The following is a 19437-nucleotide window of genomic DNA, read 5'->3' as shown; positions in this document are numbered from 1 at the left end:
ATTATCTCAATTATTCTAAACACTAATTCAAAAAGGCTTGTTGTATATTGTCATAGTCATTCTAAGAAAGCTAATACGCCGGGAAAAATGATTAGTTTTCATGTGTAAGTTTATACAACATAATCGTGTTTACAGATGATCCAAAACTGTTTATTTTTAGTTTTCCTAAAGGCGATTTGTAAAAGTCGTGATTGTAATTGGGAATGGTCAAAATAAGTGTATGATATGGCCATTTAAGGAGGATGTTTTTATTACGTGTGGAGGAAGAAGATAGGTACTTGGAATCAATGTTCGTGCTTCTGTAAAACAGTGCACTCTTATAGTGTCCATGAAAGCACAAGTTCAAGTGTACCAGAAATATGTCAAATAAGATTGGTCCTTACTTGACAAGAAGATTATTTGGAGGAAAAGAAAACATAAGATAGGGTATTTTAATCGAACAGCGAAAATTTAACATTTTTATTGTAAAGTTTGTTGTAGGTAGTTGTAGTTTTGTGCTAAATATTTCTAACATTAGCAGCAGCAGTGTTCAGAGTGTCAAGAGGAGGAGAATTCAGTTAATTAGAGTTATGCACAGTTACAGGTATGAAGGTTTTTTCAAACATAGTATCAAGTTCTATAGTCAACATTTTTAGTATTCCTACAACTGTAAAAACAAGGAACATTGGACTGAAAAAATGGCAAGATTTATATAGGAAGAAAGGGTATTATGCCAATAAGAAAATTAAATCTGTAGGCAGAAGTTTCTTATTTAAAAACTGTTATGGGGCATATATTAATTTGTATCTGTGCCACAAATCACTGAGAAAAATCATATTATATTCATAATTGTTAACGAGATGATATTTAAAGAGTGTTAAAATGAAACTATTAGTCATGAAGCTTACAATGTTACTTTGTTTCAATATTACACTTTTATTCTTGTAAAATCTATGATGAAGTTCGAAAGCATTTTGCAATGGCCTTAAATTGTGAGCCAGGATTTATAGCAAAGGTATTTGATGCAATGAAACTTAATCGGTACCTTCCAGTATGTATTTTAGTAAGGCGATTGTCAATCCCATGTTTTTAAATAGATAAAATACAGGCCAAAGTTGACAATATTACAGTTGAGAAGAAACTATTTTATCTTAAAAAAATTTCTTAAAATTCTGAGATCATATAATCTAATTTTCTTAATAATAAATTAGGTATATGTATGTTGTACATACAGAATTTTGTTATGGACAAATAAGGATCGACAAGCTTCTTTTTGTGCAAAAAAATAAATGATTTTTTCTAGTATTACGACAAACCATAATGTGTTTTACAAACTTACCGGTAACAGTTTTTTTTTATAATAAAATATTTAGGAATAATTTGGGTTGTTTATCAATATATTAATGACTTGAATTTTGACACATTGAATTTGTATCAAAATAATTTTACGAAATATAAAATTGATGTTCTATTACAAGATTGAGTTTTTATTGTCGACAAAAACCAGGATAAATACTAATAATAATACCCTTAATAAAATCAATGATGTTTATGTATTATGAAAATATTTGTTACAGGACATGTTATGTAACAGTTTTTGAAACTTGAAAAGAAACTATTTTATCTTAAAAAAAAATTTCTTAAAATTCTGAGATCATATAATCTAATTTTCTTAATAATAAATTAGGTATATGTATGTTGTACATACAGAATTTTGTTATGGACAAATAAGGATCGACAAGCTTCTTTTGTGCAAAAAATAAATGATTTTTTCTAGTATTACGACAAACCATAATGTGTTTTACAAACTTACCGGTAACAGTTTTTTTATAATAAAATATTTAGGAATAATTTGGGTTGTTTATCAATATATTAATGACTTGAATTTTGACAAATTGAATTTGTATCAAAATAATTTTACGAAATATAAAATGGATGTTCTATTACAAGATTGAGTTTTTATTGTCGACAAAAACCAGGATAAATACTAATAATAATACCCTTAATAAAATCAATGATGTTTATGTATTATGAAAATATTTGTTAGAGGACATGTTATGTAACAGTTTTTGTAACACAATTTGAAGGGACGAATAAAAAAATAAAACAAAAACATATTTTTTCTAGGTTTATATTAAAAATATAAGGTAGGTAATCATCAAAAATAATTATGAACCAAATGTTTTTTATGAATATACAACTTGAACAAAAAGTTGTTTAGAACAATTTTTACCAAATTTGCAAAAATTTTAAATTGAAACGCGTAATTCAGTACAAGTAAACATGAAATATTGTAAGTACTTATTTAATATTATTTCTAGTGTTTAACGACGAAAAGGTCATCTGTCCGTAGCGTCTTTTGTCCGAATATTCGTATATTTAGTGTATTATATACCAATATTGTACGCAGTTTTGAAACTGATAATTAAATAAATCATATTAATGTTAACTAACCATAATAAATGATAGAATTTCACTAAATTTAAATTGCCCCCCGTATGGTTGAAAACAGCAAATTGATATTTGATTACTTATAGATTACCACCTATATACAAAATGACACGAAGACCTGGAATATGGCGCCCAACTTGATTAGACCTTTTGCGCATGTTGACGCTCATTCTCTATCCCTTCTATTTCTCTGGGTACAGCCGAGGGTCCCACAAAGTAATAAAAAACAGGAAAAGGCAAATAAAAGACCTTTGTAAAAACTAGATTTTTACATCTAAAATACCTAGTTTTAGGTAAAAGTGTGGATCCGGTGGCTGACCTTGAAGCCCATATTTGCTGCATTTGATCATCGATACTACGCAAGCGCACATCGTCGATGTTGCCAAGTTGCAGTTTATTTTCGAATTATTTGCAGTTGAAATTTTTTTTTTGACTGTTAATCAATAATAATACAAATTCTATAATTAATTTTATAATTGCAGATTTATCTTGATATCCAAAATTAACGAATGATATATAAAATTGAATATATAAAATTGTAATAATAATAACATTTATTTATATATTTACATTAGAATTTAGAATTAAAAATTATCATTTACGGATATTTTCTTTATGGTTTTAAACTTATTAGAATTATTTTATTTCTTTCAAGTTATTTAATTTCTAGTTATTTACAGGCAACAATAGTTTTGATTATATGTATTGATGTATTGAAGTACTACCATGACGAAGTCTTCTAGAACAATACACGTCAATGGGAGATAGAGGCAAGATAGAGGTAATATTTTACCATGGTATAGTCTGTGAAACGAATAACTTTGAATTTGACAGTTCCCGCGGGCTTTTCTAGTGTTAATTTTATTAGGTTAGCAACTTGCTGCCATGCTGACGCAATGCCGTCACTAATAGAACAGCCTCGGAACGAGATTTATGACGTCACGCTAGTTAGAATAAATAAATATATATCGTAGGCGTACAGCGAAAATCCACTAAGTCACATTTTTGGTTGAATTGGATTAAACACACCACTATGTCCAGTTTTTCACGGTCTTTAACATGAAAAACCCATTAAGTCCAATTTCGGCATCCTTATATTATATTATAAGGATTTTTGGATTATATTCGACACTATTTTTTTCATATGACACAACACTGATGAAGGCTATAATGTTAGCCGAAACGTTTTTTTTAAACAAAAAATGAAAAACCAAATGAAAACTTAATCAGCGTTTTTCCCGAACCTAAATCCCAAGAAAATCAAAAATTTTAGAACAGTTTTACATATAAAATGACAGCGATTTTTATTTCATAGCCATCGCTGACGCCTTTTTTTCTATGATATTGTATTGTTTGCAAATATAATTTTTCGAACATTGATACTTGCAAAATATGCATAAAAATTTTGTGAATGTAAATTAATACAGCACTATTAGTAGATATTGAATGTTTTTTGTTAAATTAGATCGATTTTCAAACCCCCAAATTTAAAGTATATTTTACATTTTACCCATTATCTTATGTATCTATTCATTATTTGTATATCGTAAAACATTTGCTGCATTTGTATGGTTCATAGTTTATTTGCCAAAGTTATTTATTACTATAAATAGGTATATATATTGTATTTATTAACTGTGTATTATGTATATTTCATGTAAACTATATCATTTTTAAAATACAAACCAAAAATACGAGGAATAATTATGTTTTCCATGTATTCTACAACATATTTATTAATCCGTAGTATCTAACTAGCGTGACGTCATAAATCTCGCTCCGAGGCTGTTCTATTATAGACGCCATTGGTCGATATTTAGAAATGTCAAAAGCTAATGACATTTTACTTTTGACAATTATGTCATTTCGTGTTGATTTTTGCGCGAAGAGGAAAAATTGTCACTTGTTTTATTATTTTCCTTTTCTATTTCACGAAAGTAAAAAGAGTTACCTATCTGATTCGTTCAGGCCAAAGTCCAGGCACTCGATTTAATGAATATCAGTAACTTTTTTGATAGAGGGATTTTATATTTGCCATGTTGGTAAAAAATAACGGTCAAAATTCAAAGTTATTCATTTTATTAGAGGTGGGCCAGTCTGCGATTTTTGTGGAGCTGCTACGCTCTGCGACTGCTCCAATAAAAGCACTGCGACAAGTAGCAGCGATTTTTCGGAGCAATTAACCTATAAATTAAAAATGTAGTTTTATAGGTTAATTGCTCCGAAAAATCGCACTCGGTGTTCGGCACCGTTCGTTGCATTTACTAAAAAAGTACAGGACTATAGGTGTGATTATGATAGGCAACATCATCGTCTAGTTTTTATTTATTTATATCGTATGATCGAAAAAACGGCGTCAGCGATAGCTATGAAATGAAGATTGCTGGCATTTTATATGTAAAATTTATGGGGAATGTTATCGATTGTCATTTCCAAGCCAACTGGACGCCGTTTTTTATTTCGATCAGTAGTGGCGATTTTAACGTCTGTGCAATCGGGGTAAGTCACCGACGGGCCCCAAGCCTCCCGGGCCCTTGCGAACAAGATTCGAACTTTTCCGAACTACGGGCCCCTAGAGCTCTTAAAATCGCGGCTGTACGGTACTATACTGATGTCTTAGTTTGATAGATGTTGCTATATTTTTTTAGTCTATTCAGAAGAATTTGAGTGTTTCTAAGTACCAAGCACTTTGCTATAAATATCTTAAAGAGTCTGTTCATTTTCACAGAGTGGTGGCCCATGGTAAAAACTTAATGTTATATTCAATTCAAAGTCGAAACTGTCAAAAAAATCTTTATTAGTGACCGGTTTCGGCTATTTAGCCATCATCAGACCTTAAAAATAGATATAAATAATAAAACTTATATGAATGTATAAGATCAAATAAAAGATTTAGGATATACAACAAAACACAGATACAAAATTAACTAACAAATAAACATACTAACAAGTTAAAAATTACCTTTGTCAAAAACATCTGTTTGTGATTAATATATAATACATAAATATCTTATTTAGATTCATGAAAGAAAAAGCGAACGCTGCTACGTTTCCCGTTCCCAAACTCCCAACAGCTCCAGTACACAGAATATACTCAATATACTATGCTCCAGTCGACTGCGACCTGCGACGACTGTGACTGGAACAGTCTGACCGGGCGACGGGGCTAGGAGCATTTTCAGAATTTACACTATTGCCTGCTATTGCTCCTATTGCTACTCACGAGCGCAGATGTCCTAAACTTGTAAACTGCTCCGAAATGTCACTGCGATTTTCTTGGAACTGGAGCAGTCACATACTGCGACGTTGGTGGAGCTGTGACAAAGTAGCGGATTGCGATTTCACAACCCACCTCTACATTTTATAGACTATACAAAGAATACAAGGTATGATCGATAGCGGCTCCAATTTCGTTCAGTTCGCGCCATGTTCGCGCATACCACCTGTGACGTCACTAGGAAAATAATGAATAAATAAAAAATAAAGAAAGTTGACAGGAGATCTGCATTTTTTGGGGTTATGGCATAGATAAATGCAACAAGTTTAGATTGGAAAGCCAGTATAAATTTTGGATCGCGAAATTATTTTGGGTCGCGACCGTTATACGCGATCTGGCGCTGCTATAGCGGTCGCTAAGAACAACGGCAAACAAAAACAGAAATAATTTTCTCTTGTCAAAGTCAGAATCTTCAAAAATCATAATAATCTTTCAAAATCTAAACCGCTCTCATTAAAGAAATCCCGAAAAGTGTTTATAGCATCCATTTTCAAAGTAAGTATTGCTATCTTGTGAGTTTAATTCAAGTTTTATTTACTCCAACCGGTGATAATTGTGAAAAAGTGGCATTAAAAACTTAAAAAGCTGTGCTGTGAACGGTGAACTGCAAAAACCATCGTGGATCGTGGCATAACGTCGGTTTCCAATGTTTCATAGGTATTTCATACATGTCCTTATATAAAATAAAGTTTCTTGTATGCAACACACTGTATTTTATTTATAAAATTAAACGAAAATAATAATAAATTGGAATAAACAATATTTGGCGATATAATTCCGGAAAAAGCCGAACCGCTCCGAAATTTTCAAAAGTTTTGGGTCGCGACCGTCGCAAGAATAGCGCCAAATAGTGTTTACATTGTCCTTATGGGCACTTTCCAATCTAAACTTGTTTCATTTATCTATGGGTTATGGTTAAGAATTGTTTATTTTTCAGTTCCAAAAATATATTTAAAAATAATTATCTATTAACATGGATTTGGACGATAATAATAGGTAAGAATACTAAATTTATATCTATATTTGGTATAAAATTGTTTATTAGGTTTTTAGTTTGCGATGTTTATGGTAAATAATTTTCATGTTCATTGCCTCTGAATTCACATGAGGACAGAGATGAGGATTATCTATGGAAAAGTAACCACAAGAGGAATTGTTACATCATTTAAAAAATGTTGGGATGTTGAAGTTTCCCATCGAAAAGTAGAAAATGCCAATGCAGATGAATGTATTGTAATTGTGATAGAAGTAATTCCAAGGGTGAAGTCTATTATAATTAGTGACCTGTGCTTCTTTTTATATGTAGATGTTTCAGGTTTTGAGAATAAATCGGTTGAACGAAACCCAAAATTTAGAGGAAGTATTTGCATACCCAGAATATGACCATCAAGGATTATATAGCTCAAATTTCCTTTAATGGTAGGCAATTATTCAATGCAAATTAACTTTTTAAGTGACTGAAATATTAAATAGTTTACAATATGGTATATCACTAAAAATATATTACTTTTAGGTACAATTAGTGCCCGATACATTTCAAAAAGTAGAATATTATTTTATATTAAATGAGGTGTTGTACCAACAATCAATTTATATTAATACCGGAGATTAAAAAATAACAGAATAAATAGTTCTTTTTTTTATACTACAAAAATAAACTATAGAATACAACAGTATTTAAAAAATAAATAAAAAGTTATGTCCCGGCCGAGATTCGAACTCAGGTCTCTCGCTTCCTAGCCCGACTCCTTACGCACTGCTCCACAGTAACTTGCTTAGCGATAATTCAATGACGGTATATAAACAAAAAAACAGGTTTATAACAATATCTTGACGATTTGAACTGGCGCGCGGAGAGTGCTGACCAATAGCGCCAGTTATCACCTGTGACGTAGCGACCAACCTGCGCAATATCATACCTTGTATTCTTTGTACCATGATATTTTACTGTGATTTTACCAATAATGTTACTAATATAATATACTTTGATTATAATGTTTGTATCAAAATTTCTTAAAAATGTCAAGTTAGTGGATTAATAGCAATTTTAGACATATATTTTATTGAAGAGTGTGGTGATAAGACTAAAATAAGCTTTATGTTTTATCTTTTTCTCTTTAGAAGGGAGATGGTTTGTGTCGTAGAATACATTACAGTATTTAATATCGTGTACTTTGATATTCTTTTCTTAATCTACTGTAATTTCTTGTTTCCTATAATGCCAAATCTTGACAATATGGTGAAGGTAGAGTTTTGATCTTGATAGTTTTATACCTGTGTTTATACAAGACCAAATTAAGACTTACTTAGTTTGTGATTTATATAAATATCTTTCTTATAATATTTGTTATGTCTTAATCTTAATACTATATTATGCTTTGTCTGGAAAATAAATGTTAAAATATCTTAATTTTGCATATCCTATTCCATCCTTCCATTAGGAAAAATATAGTTTATAAATCATATATGCTAAGAAAATCACATGGATGGAAATAAATAAGGAAGGATGGAATAGGATATGCAAAATTAAGATATTTCAATATTTATTTTCCAGACAAAGCATAATATAGTATTAAGATTAAGACATAACAAATATTATAAGAAAGATCTTAATATTAATCACAAACTAAGTCTTAATTTGGTCTTGTATAAACCCAGGTATAAAACTAATATCAGATCAAAACTCAACCTTCACCATATTGTCAAGATTTGGCATTATAGGAAACAAGAAATTACAGTAAATTAAGAAAAGAATATCAAAGTACACGATATTAAATACTGTAATGTATTCTACGACACAAACCATCTCCCTTCTAAAGAGAAAAAGATAAAACATAAAGCTTATTTTAGTCTTATCAACACACTCTTCAATAAAATATATGTCTAAAATTGCTATTAATCCACTAACTTGATATTTTTAAGAAATTATGTAGTATTTATGTATATTAGTAACATTATAGGTAAAATGTTACCTCTATCTCCCATTGACGTGTATTGTTCTATAAGACTCGTCATGGCACTACTTCAATACATCAATACATATAATCAAAACTATTGTTGCCTGTAAATAACTAGAAATGAAATAACTTGAAAGAAATAAAATAATTCTAATAAGTTTAAAACCATTAAGAAAAAATCCGTAAATGATAATTTTTAATTCTAAATTCTAATGTAAATATATAAATAAATGTTATTAATATTACAATTTTATATATTCATAATACTTTCATTTCACAATCTTCATTATCCTTCTTACCTTAATTTTTGATATCAAGATAAATCTGAAATTATAAAATTAATTATAGATTTTGTAAACATTTGTTTTTAACTAAAAATAATTCGAAAATAAACTGCAATTTGGCAACATTGACGATGTGCGCTTGCGTAGCATCGATGATCAAATGCAGCAAATATGGGTTCAAGGTCAGCCACCGGATCCACACCTTTACCGTATTTTGTATTGTTTGTGCTTCCATTGAAATTTTTACACAAAATAAACAAATGAACAAACATTCTTTGTTACAATTTTTTACATGTGTGTTCCGCAGGAACGTAGTAATTGCCGCAGACACACCGTCCCTGGTTTTAAATATAGATGATATTACTAGTTGCATAATCTCGAACACCAAAAAATATGACAAAGGACGCGCGCATTTCCTTTATATTCAATGGGTCGTTTCTTGACAATTGGACTACTGCAAAGGTTTAGTGCAGGTTACAGTTAAGTTTATATTTTTATAACTTTAGTTTCACACATAAGATTAACCATGTCGGAAAATAGAGAAGAGATTTTGGCAGATTTTCAAGTGAGTTACTACTGGTTTTTATCATCACTTTGGTAACTTTTTATTCACATTTTTGCAATATCAAAATCTATGCTGCTACAATGACAAACAGTATTTCTGTTTCAAGTGTATACAGTAGATTTTCCTGTGTTTATTTTTATTCGTATTTTTGTAGGCTTGCACGGGACTTGAGGATGTAGAAGAAGCAATATTCCATTTAGAAGAAACCAACTGGGATTTATTGGTAGGTTTCCTAAATATAATTTTTTTGTTGATATAAAGTCAAACATAAATAATATTTTCAGAGAGCAGTAAGTAGAGTTATGCCTCCAGATACGCAAGCGTTTCATGTTCGAAATGATCCAGATGTAATGATAGTAGAAAATGACCAAGATATACCAACTGTAGTGCCCAAACCTATGCCAATTGAAAAAGCTACTAGTGTCATGGATGTGGGTAATAACATAAGTATTCCTCCAGCTAAAAAAAGAGACTTTTCATCTTCATCAAAAGACAGCTTTTTTCCAACTGCTTCAACTTCTAAGCAGTGTGCATCCGGTTCTGCATCTACCGGTCCCAAAATGTTAACTTTCAATATTAAATATTGTGATAGGGTTATAAAAATTAGGCTACCCGATAGTGCAAATTTAAGTAAGTTTGTTTTGATTTATATAAATCAATTGAATTAATATTAATGAAATTTTAGATGATCTAAAACAAAGACTCTATAATGAAGTGAATGTAGCACCATGCAGACAGACATTATCAAGTTGGGCTAGAATGCCAAACTATGAGAAAACACCATTCACTAAACTGATGTTGCCACAGGAAAATGATCTAGTATTAACTGTTAAATCATTATCTGATGGTGTAACACCAGAAGAAGAGTAAGTAACTTCAGTGCATATATATACCGTATGATCGAAAAAAATGGCGTCCAGTTGGCTGGGAAATGACGATCGATGACATTTCCCATATAAATTTACATATAAAATGATAGCGATCTTCATTTCATAGCCAACGCTGACGCCGTTTTTTCTCGATCATACGGTAGTAATCTCTTTTAAAATATGAGTAATTCTAAGTAAAATTTTTTTGTATGGTATATTTTAGGAATGCTGTTACTGAGAAACTGAATGGCACTTATACTCTTCATGTGAAATACGAAAATAAAACGTATGACTTAAAATATCAGGGCATTAAAACTATTCTACAGGTGAAGTCAGATGTTTATACCTTAACAAACATACCAGCTAGACATCAGATTTGGAGTGGATGGCCTCCGAATATAGATGACAATACAATGCTGGCATTGTCAGGAATCAAGTAAGACATTTTAGAAATAGGTAGATACTAGTGATGGGCAAAATCGTTATTTTAAAATAACAGTTGAAACTGTTACTGTTATTTATATATAACAGCTTAAAGTAACAAGTTTTTGTTATTTTTTTACTTTAACGTTAAATATTTAAAAGAGCATACACATTTTCTTAATAATAAAAAATGATGTCCTTAAATATAAAAGTTATAAACAAATCAAACTCTGTTTTAATCTTTAGAATATGGTTATTATATTATTAATAATTAAGAAAAAAAGTATTAAAAAATATCAACAGTATTAATATAAAAAAATAGCTTATATAGATTGCCTTGAATGGGAATCCTCAACACTCAAAAAGGTTCCACAGAACTTTCAACCGAGAAAAATCAAAGATTTTCCTTGATTTAAGTAAGAACAATCTCCAGATTGTCACGGGGTTTCTAACAGGACACTGTCTCCTCAACAAACACCTCAGTAGATTGAACCTGAGAAACAACAGGGTATGCAGGTTCTGTGGGGAAACACCAGAACACCTAATCACTCAGTGCGTCGAAACGACAACCGTTTGTGCCATAAACTTTTGTATGGCTGATGTTGAAGATGGAGAGCTGGCTTCTGTGGAGCCGTCTCAGATACTGGCTTTTGTCAAAGCCCTGAAACTGTAGGATGAGTTATAAGTTACAACTCATTATAACTTTCTTTTTTTTAATTACTACATTATAACTTATAACTTTCTTTATATTATAGACTTTCTTTTTCATTATAAATCATTATAACTGAAGAAAGGGGAACACATAATAGATCTGTAAGGTCGCGGTGATTAACTCTCCTCCTAAACATTCTACATTCTGGACCGTCTTCATTTATTTAAGTACTTATAAGAACTTAATACTTTTCTTATTTCTAATTCATTTAATCGCTAAATTTCTAATGACCATTCACAATTTCTTGATATCGTTATTACTGATAAATTGAATTATTTGAAGAGTTGGACATACACATTTAAAAATATTAATAAAAATAACTACAGTACATCTATTCGTTCTGTAGCTAAGGGGCATCCGTAAGGGGGGAAACGATATTCTCTAGACTAGATGTTTATTAGACGATGCGTCCCATCAATAAAAATTCGACAAATTTGCAAGTAGTCGATAGCAAAATAAAAACACTAAATCACCACAATACACCAAAACACTTTTACTTTTACACTGGACGCGCGTTTCGCTAACCATGTTAGCATCATCAGCAGATGATTAAATAAACTTAGAGAGATGATTATAAACTAGAGAGTTTATAATCATCTGCTGATGATGCTAACATGGTTAGCGAAACGCGCGTCCAGTGTAAAAGTAAAAGTGTTTTGGTGTATTGTGGTGATTTAGTGTTTTTATTTTGCTGTGTAACACCAAAGGTTCCAACCCTCAACTTAAGTAGTCGATGAAATGAGTGGGCGAAGTGTTTTGCGATGACGTAGTCGTCAAGTCCACGTGTGCTCTCCCGCTTCTATTCAGGTAGCGATTTATAAAATATATTGCTGTTTATTTAAATGTTTTTTGTCTGCATTCCTTTCATATACACAGATCCAGTAGACATACTTTAAGTATTACTGAAACTTACAAAACAAAAACTTTATAATATAAATAAATATATAAAAATAAGTTTGCAGAAAGCAAAGTAATAAAATATACTTGCTCAGAACGATTCTAATGATAAAAGCTTAATCAAGACAATTTTCTTTAATTCAGTTCTTAATAAAAATTATTTTTATTTACCATGCATTATTGATGCCAAAAAAATACTCAGAAATCTGATAAAATAAAATTACTTTCCAACTATTGAAATAAATTCAGACTGTCGAAATGTTTTAGAAAACGTAGAATACCTTTTATTGATTTTTTTGCAAATATACATATTAAAAATTAAATAATTGAATTTTTATTTATAAATCTATTATTTTTCTAATAATTATTAAAATAAACGCATTTAATACAGTATCCAAGAATTAGAGCGTTATAAAATCTTAAAACTATATAAAACTATAAGAAAAATAATATAAAACTATAAGAAAAATAATATAAAACTATAAGAAAAATAATATAAAACTATAAGAAAAATAATATAAAACTATAAGAAAAAAATGTCAGTTGCTTGACCCAGTTATTGTGAACCCATATCAAACCCGCCCGGAAAAAGGTATCATTCGCTATTGTACGGCAAATATAACGTTATCATTACCAATAACTGCTTATTTTATATACATTATTTTTTGAACCTGTTTCGAGCTTAACACCACCATACACCTTGATCGACCGATACAAGGGAAAGAGCTGTTATTTCGAGACTCCACTTATCTTAACCGCCGCACGTTATCCTCGCTAGGTTAAAAAATTACGTATATAAAATAACATACGTTGTTTTTCAACCTTTTGCGAGCAACCAACATGAACCATCGACCGATGCAACTGCGTGCGGCGCTGCTGCTTCCCCAGTCTCTCTATATCCCGACAGCCGCCCGTTATGGATAATTGTCAAAATACCTGCGATTTTTCATACTAGTTATTTTTTGGGGCTGCTTCAAGCCACAAAAAATTTCGTGGCGATGCCGAGCGCCGACTTCATATTACGAGCGGTGGACGTGTCGTTATATTATATGTATTATTTTTTAGAAGTAGCAACGGTAGGCGTTATGTTATTTCTAAATCACTGTTATGAAATAGCAGATAGTTAAATAACAACCCATCTCTAAAATATAGTGTCTTTAAAAAAATGTTCTTTCAGTTATCCAGAACACGAGGTGACAGTAAGAAAAAACCCTCAAGTTCAGCGCGAGAAACGGTCCATGCCGCAGATCGTTCAGATTGACAGCGACGATGACGAATTCGAAGATGCATCAGAGAGTTTCAACGTGGACGACGACTATTTCGTTGACAATGACAACCCAACCAAAAAGCAGGAGCCCCTCAGTAAGTAGATTATGCTAAAAGTCTAGATCATAATAGAGTTGACTCAAAAAGTTTACTAGACGCAGAAGTATTTGAAGATGACAAATTATTGTTATAGGAAATTGCATTAGAATTCAATTAACTGCCGTAAAGGCAATTTATTTTTGTTAACAGATACTAACAGATGCACTCCATTTATTAGACAATTCAAAAATAATATTGTTAAACATGCTCCTAAAAATATAAATTACAAAAAAAAATAAAAAAATCTTAAATATGGTACACTATAACTAGTCCGGACAGATATCGTTCCGGCATACGCCCGGATTATCGAGGTGTCCGGATTACTGGAGCTACTTAAATTTGTTTCTTTAGAAAATGAAATCAACTCGAAAATTGTCAAAATAACATTTATTAATCTAAATTATAGACAAATACTAGGTTCCCATAGAAAGCTGATTTCTCGCTGGTTTGCAGCACAGTATAAACAGTTAATCGTTCCTTCAATCTTTTAATATAGATCTTATTTTTCATCTTGAATTTATCTGCATTGTATACTTGTTTTTTGTATATTGTCATATGTAGAACAACAGATCTAAACTTTTTCCTGAAACGAAATCACGGCGGTGGCATCACCGAAAAGCAGTAACATGCCACATATCGTCAAAAAACGTGTTTCGTGCCCTAACTTGAGTTTATCTAGCAATTCATAGCTTCCTAAAAATTATGTTTTCATGGTGAAATTTCTGATGAAATAGGTGCGTAATCATTTCGTTGTATAATCTAGTTGTACAATGGTATAGTTTGTCCAACGATTCCGACAGATAATATCCAAAAATTATCAGAAAATACAATTTACCTGTCATTTAAAATGATATACGCAAGGCACAAGTGTCACTGTCACAAATATTGGATATACTATAGTTCAAGTTTAGATTCTCATCTAAATTGTTTTCTTTTGCCTTTAAAACAATACGTCATCGATAATGGTATTCCCACCTGGCCCTTGAAATGATTTTGATATACAGGGTTGTTCATCACATACGACACGGAGTATTGTATCTAAACAATTAGATTTTTACAAATTGTAAGTTTTGGGTTCGTTGAAGGACTATTAGAGCTACAATTTAAAAATATTTTTACAAGATACAGTATGTCCCAAATAAATAAAAAATATCAAAGTTGTCTTTTTTTAAATGGAACACCCTGTATATTATTACATTTTTAGTTTCTATGATTAAAACAAAGGTAAATTTGATTAAGGTATACCGCACTTTAATCTTACCGTTTTTGAAATATTTTCAATTTTGTGAAATTACAGTCAAAATTTGAAAGGTTCATTTCTGCAAGGGAATCAAAGTTTTTAATACTAAATATTTACTGAAGTTTATTTATTGATCAGTTATTGTGTTGCAATAATAAAAATTATACTACCTTACATAGATTGTCTAAAATTTTATTTTAAATAATTACTAGCTTTAAACGGCAATAACTTGTTTAATTAGTTAAAATTCAAGTAGGGTAAGTGAAAAGTAGGGGTCGTAAATCGTAAATACAACATAGGCGTGCATATGGGATGTAAGAAGAATTTAAACCAAATTTTATATATATTTTAACTAATAGTAAAAATAAAGTTCCAACCATAGATGCAACATTTTTCCTAAACGCCTACTTGTGCGCTTTGAAATTTTGATGCAAAATCCGGCAATACCGCATAGAAGGAATGTATTTGTATCTCTTTTTAATACATTTCATTCTCCATTAAGCTGTCTACATCACTGTCTTACACGGTAAAATCCATACCGCACAGTTTCGATGACCAAAACGGTATATATAAATAGTATATACAGGGTGAGTCTTAAATAAGTGCAAATATTTTCAGGGTTGTTAGATCTCGATAAAGAAACATATTTTCTCTTTGCCGTTTTTCAAATAAATAAATCCAAAATAACCGAGCTATGTTACTTTGAAAATTTTCAAAAAAATAGACTTTCCTTAAATTTTGAGAACCACTGGATCTTTTCTGGGTTTTCTTTCTTGTAAATTTACTCTTACTACCTATGTTGCTATATTATCAAGAAATTACGTTTTTGAACTAGAAATAAAAAAAAATTCCAACATTTTTTTTTAAATTTAAAATTTTCAAAAAAAAATCGCAAAAAAACCTCATAATCGTATTTCTGTGGTTGAAATATACTACCCGTTAAAATTTTCGCACTTATTTAAAACTCACCCTGTACAGTGGCACACCTCATTCGGCTCGGTTGATTATGCGAAAACGGAAAGATGTAGAAACAATTTTTTTTGTGGGTATATGTAGAGGGGCAATCTGCCTGAACTAAGATCCATACCAAACGTCTGGCAGAACTAAGATCCATACCAAAATTATATTTTTTCTTATGGAACACACACACACACTGTATTTTATTTCATTTTTGGATTCTTGGGCATAAAATAAGGCATTTATTATAAGGGTTTCATATGTTTAAATGCTTTGGTTTTTGAGATATTGAAAGATAATTAAATCTGCATGCTATAATAAAAAAGCTTGTGAACGTCCTGTACATTACTTTTTGTCCATGGTTATCAAAAATTGCTGGTCCATTTTAAATATTTATTTTGCACAAAAACTTATAATATCGTTATTTCAAATACAACACTATGTATTTTTTTAAATAAGTCGAAGCAGATTTAAATGCTCTTTAAAACTATATTAGGCAGGGTTTCCTATTTCCAAAAAGCGATTTTTCAATAAAATGGCAGTCTAGATGGCTGGTGGCGCCATGGCAATTTGCTAGTGACAGTTAGTAGCTATTCATCGACATTAGTTTATGGACTTTATTTAAATTTATAACAGTTTACATTTACTTAATTTACCTACAATAGTTTAATAAGTAAGCATTTGTTATTTTATCAAGAAAACTAAAATAGTTTTTTTTATTTATGTTACGATGACTTGTAGATATTGGATTTTCTATAAAAGAACCAATTAAGGAAATTTCATTTTCTTCACTTCCAACGACAGGTTTCTGCCTAATAGGTTTTTCATATACCACAGTATCAGCTCTGCGAAATAGGAAAATTAGTTTTTTAAATGAACGCTTGTCAAAAAATTCCTATTTGGATATCTTTGAGCATAAACCCTTCAGGCCAACAAGCAATTGTCCTTACAAAATAAAATCACTAGTAACATATCCATTCCTTCCGCCAGCAGATACTGCTTCATTTCTCTTGATAAAATAATAAATACTTACTTATTCACTTTATTGTAGGTAAATTAAATAAAAATAACCAGTTATAAATTTAAATAAAGGCCATAAACTAATGTCGATTTTTAGAAGTTTAATTTATTTAAAACACTTTTTTTTGTTGGGAAAAACATGTTCGAAACAACTTAAAACATAAGTTGTTCATCACAAATCAGGCGTCTTAATGCAAAACCCGACAAGTCCATTGAAATAAATTTTACAGAAAACACAAAAAATGCTTTAAAATATTATGAATATTGTAAAGAATAATAAATCTAAGAGAATAAGAATAATAATAATCTAATAATAATTCTATTTCTTGAAAATATCGTGCATAAAAATCTCTTCAGGGAGTTTTCTTGTAAATTGGGATTTTAATTTGGACAAAACGGGTTTTGCATGTAAAGAGCTGTGACATGTCGGTTTTTGACTAAAAACGTTGATGAATGTAATCAAAATAAAATGGATTGTGATATTTTATTGAAATTTTATTTGAAAATAAACAATAGTAAGCATGGAATAATAATACACCTAGCTTTTAAGTAAGATTAAACATCAAAATCTAAATTTTCAACAGAACAAAACTTCTTCACTTAGTTAATCAGGTCACATTGTCACATGACTAACTCATTACTATTGGCTGACGGGGTACATATAGGTGTTGAATTTAAGTCCTGATAGGACTTGTCGCTTTTTGCATTTAAACCAGATTTTCCAAACTAAATATCTTAGAGATAATGTCGATATTTGCAAGAAAATATTATGAAATTTGATAGCTCTTTGGATAACGAATAAAATGGTATATAGAACTCAATTTTCAAAAAGGTGTGACTTGTCGGATTTTGCTTTTAGACGCCTGAAATATACATGTTTTTATTTTCAACACGTTTTCAACCCTCTATTTCAGTACCGGAAAATGTGGAGGACGAGCTGATCGGCACGATCACCTTCAACGAGAGGTTTACCGGTCGTTACGGTCCAATACACCCGCCATTCTTCCAAGGAACTCTCGAGGATGCCCTCAAAGAGGCTTGTAATAAACCTGCCAAAGATGTAAGTCATTTCTGTAGCGTAGTACATTTTTTCATACAGGGTTTAGGTATTTGAAAATTATATTTATTTCAATGACAGTGTAATTTTCATGGGAGAACCATAAACTCTCGAAAGCCCAAGTTATCGAAAACCCGAACGAAAGCGAACGGTAAACCGAATGGTCCCGATTGGACAAGTTATCAAATCTCGCTCCTCCCCTCGCTATTTGTATTTTAAATTGTAAACAAAAGTCAACGCCATTTGTTTTTGGTGAATATATAAACTTAAAATACTTTAATTTAATTATCCTGCAAAATTAGAACCTGAAAGCCTAGAAATGCGGGATCGGTACAAACCAAAAATTTAACTTGTGAATAACATAGAAAATAGAAGCCCTTAGTTTTGTTATTTATTTTAAATGCTAGCCCAGACTACCCAGTAAAGTTTTCAAAGATATAAGAAACACGGAAATTATTAGTAGTGTTCACCATGAATTCTTACAAATTTCCAGAAATTAAAAGGAAATAAGAGGCGTGTGTTCAAATATTTTAAAGCAAAATTTTGTTAGTGATTATGGAAGCCTCAAAGTTGCAGGCCATATCCTTATCAAAGCAAAGGTAAGGCTTATGATAAACACTTTTTCCCCATAGTTTTTCTATATTTAGTGATTCTTTAAGGTCAAATCTACAGCGTATGAATAGTATGTAAACCTGAAGCTGAGATTGTGTTAGAAAGGGTTTCAACATCAAACTATACTGAACTCTAACCCTGAAAATGTTAATACAAATCCAAAGCAATTACCAGCATGACAGGAAAATTAAAAGCAAAACTTTCATTGAAATAATATTGTTTATAAATCAGGATCAAAATTACATTACCTCACTTTGAAAATAGGACCGGGTGAAAAATATTCATAATGCGGAGCTTAACCAGTTGGTATAGTTGAGTGTAGTTATTGTGATAGTGAATGTGTTGAATTGAAATTGAAAACTTATTTCTGTAGAAAAACGTGAGCGTGCCTTAAAGGATACTGTATAAATTTCTAATGCTTTTTTATAACTGATCTTTACCTACTTTTTAGTATACTAAACAGTGTTTGTTTCTATAGTTTATTTTATTATTGATTTCATCAGTGATTTGGTAGAGTGGTTAAACTATTAACCACTCTACCAAGAGTGGTTAATAAACAAGACAATAATCTTACCATATAAATAAATAGTTCGTTTTTATTTATAAATTATCTATGGTTAAAATGATTTTATATAAAATACAGGGTGTTACATCATGTGGCGTTAAAATTTTTTTTTTCGAATATATTAAATTCTTTTAAAAATCAGTTTTGCCTTTTATTTTTCCCTTTAAGGTTTTGTCTTAATATTTTAAATACTTCTTAGCTGATTTT

The 19437-nt window shown here is 30.6% G+C and overlaps 1 protein-coding gene across 1 annotated transcript in view; it reads left to right on the top strand.

The window, feature by feature from the left end:
* Positions 1-9355: 9355 nt before the first annotated feature.
* Positions 9356-19437, top strand: part of LOC115888419 (FAS-associated factor 1-like) — a 29256-nt gene continuing 19174 nt past the window's right edge. The window contains exons 1-7 of the mRNA XM_030908156.1: positions 9356-9513; positions 9668-9736; positions 9798-10143; positions 10199-10379; positions 10606-10818; positions 13592-13776; positions 17911-18056. Coding sequence (XP_030764016.1) covers positions 9475-9513; positions 9668-9736; positions 9798-10143; positions 10199-10379; positions 10606-10818; positions 13592-13776; positions 17911-18056 — 1179 coding nt within the window. The 5' untranslated portion in view covers positions 9356-9474. The remainder of the gene's footprint in view (positions 9514-9667; positions 9737-9797; positions 10144-10198; positions 10380-10605; positions 10819-13591; positions 13777-17910; positions 18057-19437) is intronic.

This window comes from Sitophilus oryzae, unplaced genomic scaffold (genome assembly GCF_002938485.1).
Source record: "Sitophilus oryzae breed Bouriz unplaced genomic scaffold, Soryzae_2.0 scaffold_738_pilon_pilon, whole genome shotgun sequence".
Classification (NCBI taxonomy): domain Eukaryota; kingdom Metazoa; phylum Arthropoda; class Insecta; order Coleoptera; family Curculionidae; genus Sitophilus; species Sitophilus oryzae.
The sequence above is the reverse complement of the archived record's forward strand: the minus strand, read 5'-3'. Positions and strand labels throughout refer to the sequence as shown.